At 42.4% G+C, this 6,797-nt stretch overlaps 1 protein-coding gene across 6 annotated transcripts in view; it reads right to left on the reverse strand.

The window, feature by feature from the left end:
* The window catches only part of PCP2 (Purkinje cell protein 2), a 46,924-nt gene extending 41,928 nt beyond the window's left edge, over positions 1-4,996 (reverse strand). For 2 of the 6 annotated variants that reach the window (XM_056570876.1, XM_056570879.1), the window contains exons 1-2: positions 4,494-4,696; positions 1,597-1,717 (exon numbers count right to left, since the gene is read on the reverse strand). In XM_056570876.1, coding sequence (XP_056426851.1) covers positions 1,597-1,717; positions 4,494-4,558 — 186 coding nt within the window. In that variant the 5' untranslated portion in view covers positions 4,559-4,696. Of the gene's footprint in view, positions 1-1,596; positions 1,718-4,299; positions 4,376-4,493; positions 4,697-4,935 lie in introns of those variants that run through there. The other 4 variants (XM_056570877.1, XM_056570878.1, XM_056570880.1 and 1 more) reach the window with 4 other exon arrangements.
* Positions 4,997-6,797: the final 1,801 nt, after the last annotated feature.

The following is a 6,797-nucleotide window of genomic DNA, read 5'->3' on the forward strand; positions in this document are numbered from 1 at the left end:
CCCGGACAGTATATAAGCAGCACGAGAAGGTGGGCCACCTCATTATAAATGCGACATGCATGCGCTGCACCCGGACAGTATATAAGCAGCGCAAGAAGGTGGGCCACCTCATTATAAATGCGACATGCACGCGCTGCACCCGGACAGTATATAAGCAGCGCAAGAAGGTGGGCCACCTCATTATAAATGCGACATGCATGTGCTGCACCCGGACAGTATATAAGCAGCGCGAGAAGGCGGGCCACCTCATTATAAATGCGACATGCACGCGCTGCACCCGGACAGTATATAAGCAGCGCGAGAAGGCGGGCCACCTCATTATAAATGCGACATGCACGCGCTGCACCCGGACAGTATATAAACAGCGCGAGAAGGCGGGCCACCTCATTATAAATGCGACATGCATGCGCTGCACCCGGACAGTATATAAGCAGCACGAGAAGGCGGGCCACCTCATTATACATGCGACATGCACTCGCTGCACCCGGACAGTATATAAGCAGCGCAAGAAGGTGGGCCACCTCATTATAAATGCGACATGCACTCGCTGCACCCGGACAGTATATAAGCAGCGCGAGAAGGCTGGTTCCCCCTTTTTGTTTCTTTATTCTGACTATAATTTACCTAGATTAGTTTGGTATCTATCGCAATGAATGTAGAATTGTTGAAAATAGATGGGACTATGGTGCCCCACAACGTCATTCCTGTAATTGGAGATGGAGCCTGTTTGTTTTGGGCCATTTCTTATAAATTGTATCACACACAAGTGATAGCCAGGGAGGTTCGCGAGCCAATCGTTAACCATGTAGTAGCTAACTGGGAAGAGTAGACTTTACCCAGAGCGGCCTCATTACTATAGGATCGTAAAAAGTAGATCTATGTTACTCCAAATTTAACGCAAGTGAAGCCGCAGGCAAAAGCTAGTACACTATAAAGACAAAAGTATTTGGATACCTACACAAAGTATTACAACATCCCATTATAAATCTCTAGGAATAAATAAGGAGTTTCACCCCCTTTTGCAGATATACCGTATTTTTCGCCCTATAGGACGCACCGGCGTATAAGACGCACCCAATTTATAGGTGCATGCTTGGAGTTGTAGTTTTGCAACATCTGGAGGTCCGCAGATTGAAGACCACTGCATAGGAGTGGTCTGCAAAGATTACCTGTCATGATCTTGTTACATTTTATAATCCCCCCAGTTCACTGCCCCCATCATGATAAAACACCCCCTGCCTTTATTTTTATAATTTTTTTGTTTTCTACCTTGATATTGCTCTGTATTTTATGCTCATTCTCAGTCAAATTCACAGACTGGGAAGGCTACACACAGCCCAGAGCAGTTCAGTGTGAAATGAGCTATGATTGGATAAGGCTGCACACCCCCCCCCCCCCCCCCCCCCACACCCTCAGCATTTCCTGATTTTGGACTTCTGCCAGGTCAGCAGGAGTCCAAAGTCTGTGCAAGAGATGGGGGGAAATGTGCTCTGGACAAGTAGGGAGACACCTAGTGGCAGCTTTTTTTAGACACAAATAAAACATAGAAAATATTATTTGTTAAAACAAAGTAGATTTGAAAGATTTTTTCAGTACCCATTTAAATGTATATACGTCTGATGAATCACAATTTCTTACATCTTTTGGACAGCTGGGCCCATGTGGAAGAAGACAAGCCAATGACATTTGAGTAGAGTTCTGCTGGAAACTTTGAGTCCTGGGATTCATGTGGATGTAAAAGTCTTTTACCATCATATTTATGGCCTCCATTTAAAGGGGTACTCCGGTGGAAAACTTTTTTTTTTTTTTTTTTTAATCAACTGTTGCCAGAAGGTTAAACAGATTTGTAAATTACTTCTATTAAAAAAAATCTTAATCCTTTCAGTACTTATTAGCGGCTGTATACTACAGAGGAAATTTTTTTCTTTTTGGATTTCTTTTCTGTCACGACCACAGTGCTCTCTACTGACACCTCTGTCCATGTCAGGAACTGTCCAGAGCTGGAGAAAATCCCCATAGCAAACTTCTCCTGCTCTGAACAGTTCCCAAAATGGACAGTGGTGTCAGCAGAGAGCAATGTGGTCGTGACAGAAAAGAAATCCCAAAAGAAAAAAAATTTCCTCTGTAGTATACAGCCGCTAATAAGTACTGGAAGGATTAAAACATTTTAATAGAAGTAATTTACAAATCTAAAAAAATGGGGTATGTGCAGCTCACAATATAAATTAATCGAGGCTAAATGGAAAGTATTTACACCAAAAAATACTAGTATAAAATAATATATAAGGAAAAAAAGGGGGGGTACCAAATGCCTCTAGACTAATACCATAAAATGGTACATGATGATGGAATTACAGAAAAAATAATAAATCGGACTGTGCTTCACTTTAAATGATGTACAAATTTAATAAAAAATACAAATAAGACATAAAATAAATGATACAAATCTAATACATAAATGCCTCCTACCACAGGGCCCTTGTGGGGAGGTGTGATATTTGCATACAAAGCATATATTAAAAATTTTAAAATATAGCATGTGAATTACGTTCTACCGCTATCCCAATTCGGTCGGTTTGCAATACATTGGGATAGCGGTAGAACGTAATTCACATGCTATATTTTAAAATTTTTAATATATGCTTTGTATGCAAATATCACACCTCCCCACAAGGGCCCTGTGGTAGGAGGCATTTATGTATTAGATTTGTATCATTTATTTTATGTCTTATTTGTATTTTTTATTAAATTTGTACATCATTTAAAGTGAAGCACAGTCCGATTTATTATTTTTTCTGTAATTCCATCATCATGTACCATTGAATGGTATTAGTCTAGAGGCATTTGGTACCCCCCCTTTTTTTCCTAATTTACAAATCTGTTTAACTTTCTGGCACCAGTTGATTTAAAAAAATAAAAAAAAGTTTTCCACCGGAGTACCCCTTTAAGGCATACGCTGGGTGAAGCTTCTCACAGGATAGTGGAGCATCTGACTGCCGGTTAAGAATGAACACTGTCACTTTATTTATTGTCTATGAACCTGGTAAGATAGCGGAGTACAGACTTGGCTATCTATGGCAATGCCAAAAACAATGAATAGTGCACATGAAAGACTGCCACCCCTCACGATTGTAGAGGGAAAAGGGGTCCCAGAGTTTGTCCCCTGTAATCATACACTACTGCTGGATCTCTCTCCTATACCCAAAGAGGCAGAGATCTATCAACCAAGGCTGGAGGGGCTGGTAGAAGGTTCTGGGGACCAACTGATGACTCTTGGTTTGATGACTATTATTAAAGGGGTATTTCCATCACCACAAGTTATCAACTCTTATTATTATATATTATATCACTTCTTATTAGCATGGTTATGCATTAAAGGGGTACTCCGGTGAAAACCTTTTTTCTTTTAAATCAACTGGTGGCAGAAAGTTTAACATATTTGTTAATTACTTCTATAAAAAAAATCTTAATCCTTCCAGTACTTATTAGCTGCTGAATGCTACAGAGGAAATTACTTTCTTTTTGGAACACTGATGACATCACGAGCACAGTGCTCTCTGCTGACATCTCTGTCCATTTTAGCAATCATGCATAGCAGATGCATAGCAGATATATGCTATGGGCAGCATGGTGGCTCAGTGGTTAGCACTGCTTCCTTGCAGTGCTGGGGACTTGGGTTCAAATCCCACTAAGGACAACTATAAAAAAAAGTGTTATTATTATTATTATAATAACATCAGCAGAGAGAACTGTGGTTGTGATGTCATCAGAGAGCATTCCAGAAAGAAAAGAATTTCCTCTGTAGTATTCAGCAGCTAGTAAGTACAGGAAGGATTAAGATTTTTTAATAGAAGTAATTTACAAATATGTTTAACTTTCTGCCCCCAGTTGATTTAAAAGAAAAAAGGTTTTCACCGGAGTACCCCTTTAAAGGGGTATTCCGGCTTTATACATCTTATCCCCTTATCCAAAGGATAAGGGATAAGATGTATGATCGCAGGGGTCCCGCTGCTGAGTACCCCCCGCAATCTTGGTGCAGCCCCCGGCGTTCTGTGCCTAGCACTGCCTCCAAGACGGGGATGTGATGTCATGGCCACGCCCCCTCCATTCATGTCAATGGGAGGGGGCGTGAGGGTCGTGGTGTCCAGTAGTATAAATGACAGGTGGTAGACATGGGGCCCTATTACAGATTTTGCATTGGGGCCCATGAGCTACAAGTTGTGCCTACAGCGCCACCATGGACAAATGTATGCATTACACAGTTCCCATTATCAGGAGAATTTCATCCCAATAGTATACATTTTGTGTAGATTATATAATAGAGGTGCCTAGGATGAAAATCTTGGCACCATGATCTTCTCCTTGAATGCATTGGCCTGGTTCTTAGGGCCCTTTTTCCTCGGGGCGGCTGAATGAGTGTTCTAAGGAATTATTTTTCCTGATAGTCGGCCCGTGGGAAAAGGCCCAGCGATTACCCAACATTTGCTCATCACCTGATCACATCTTTTGTGCGGCCAATAAAATCACTGTGCTTGTTTACAGCTGGAAGTTTGCCCATTTAAAAGGGCCCTATATAGAATCCAATCTTAACACAAGCCATAAGGAGCAACATCGGTTCTAGGCCCCTGTTTCATTTGCAATAATAGGAAGACATGGGGGGAGATTTATCAAAACTTGTCCAAAGGAAAAGTTGCTGTGTTGCCCGTAGCAACCAATCAGATCACTTCTTTCATTTTTGAAAAGGCCTCTGCAAAATGAAAGAAGCGATCTGATTGGTTGCTATGGGCAACTCAGCAACTTTTCCTCTGGACAGGTTTTGATAAATCTCCCCCATGGTCCCCAACATGGTGCCCTTCACACAAGTAATTGGAAAGGCGTAGACCCCTATTAGTACTATTTCCCCCCCAAAAGTTGCATACAAATGAGATTATTTACTTTCATTTCAAAGTGTGCGTCTCTGTGCTTGAGAAGTAGAGCAGCCTTCCTCAGGTGCTAGGATAGCCACCTGGACGGTATTTTGGCCACCCTGCCAGTATTTTTTATATTAAAAATCCCGGCCATACAATGGCCGATATTTATCCTACCATTCCTCCAACTTGTGGATTGTTGCACCATATGCTATACCAGCGTTTCTCGACCAGAGTGCCTCCAGCTGTTGCAAAACTACAACTCCCAGCATGTTGGATTATATATAGTAGTATATAGTATAATTCAGGGTTTCCCAACCAGGGGTGCCTCCAGCGGTTGCAAAACTATAACTCCCAGCATATTGGACTATATACAGTAGTAGTATATAGTGTAAGTCAGTGTTTCCCAACCAGGGTGCCTCCAGCTGATGCAAAACTACAACTCCCAGCATGTTGGACTATATACAGTAGTAGTATATAGTGTAGGTCAGTGTTTCCCAACCAGGGGTGCCTCCAGCTGATGCAAAACTACAGCTCCCAGCATGTTGGACTATATACAGTAGTAGTATATAGTGTAGGTCAGTGTTTCCCAACCGGGGTGCCTCCAGCTGATGCAAAACTACAACTCCCAGCATGTTGGACTATATACAGTAGTAGTATATAGTGTAGGTCAGTGTTTCCCAACCGGGGTGCCTCCAGCTGATGCAAAACTACAACTCCCAGCATGTTGGACTATATACAGTAGTAGTATATAGTGTAGGTCAGTGTTTCCCAACCAGGGGTGCCTCCAGCTGATGCAAAACTACAACTCCCAGCATGTTGGATTATATAGTAGTGTATAGTATAGGTCAGGGTTTCCCAACAAGAGAGCCTCCAGCTGTTGCAAAACTACAACTCCCAGCATGTTGGACTATATAGTAGTGTATAGTATAGGTCAGGGTTTCCCAACCAGACAGCCTCCAGCTGTTGCAAAACCACAACTCCCAGCATGTTGGACTATATAGTAGTGTATAGTATAGGTCAGGGTTTCCCAACCAGAGCGCCTCCAGCTATTGCAAAACTACAACTCCCAGCATGTTGGACTATATAGTAGTATATAGTATAGGTCAGTGTTTCCCAACCAGGGGTGCCTCCAGCTGTTGCAAAACTACAATTCCCAGCATGCCCGGACAGCAAACGGCTGTCCGGGCATGCTGGGAATTGTAGTTTTGCAACAGCTGGAGGCGCTCTGGTTGGGAAACCCTGACCTATACTATACACTACTATATAGTCCAACATGCTGGGAGTTGTAGTTTTGCAACAGCTGGAGGCACCCCTGGTTGGGAAACACTGACCTATACTATATACTACTATATAGGCCAACATGCTGGGAGTTGTAGTTTTTGTTTGGGGCAGCTGCTGACCCACAGGCTGTATCAGGGCATGCTGGGAGTTGTAGTTAGTAACTAACTGCAACTCCTGTATTTACTAAAAAAAAAAAAAAAAAGCTAAAATGGTACCATTAAAAACTACAGATCGGGGCGCAAAGAATGAGCCCTCATACAGGCCCGTATAAGGAAAAAAATAGAAAAGTTATAGGGGTCAAAATAAGACAAAATTTCTCCCGCATATGTATATCCTGTAATGTTACGCATATATCTAATTAATTATGCAAATTAGCATGGGCGGTATATTTTTAGCAAGAAAGGTGGCGACCCTATCAGATGCCCACCAAATGGAGGTTGATGGTCATAATAAAGAGTTCAGGGCACTGACCATTTGTTCTTATACTACCCGACTAGTTCTGGCTGCAGCCACCTATAGGCTTCCAATGTCCTGTGTCCATACAGGACCATAGCGAAGACTTCTCGGGGTATTGAGGCCAGCATCTGTTCCGGAAGTCCCAGAACC

Source organism: Hyla sarda, chromosome 4, assembly GCF_029499605.1.
Source record: "Hyla sarda isolate aHylSar1 chromosome 4, aHylSar1.hap1, whole genome shotgun sequence".
Classification (NCBI taxonomy): Eukaryota; Metazoa; Chordata; class Amphibia; order Anura; family Hylidae; genus Hyla; species Hyla sarda.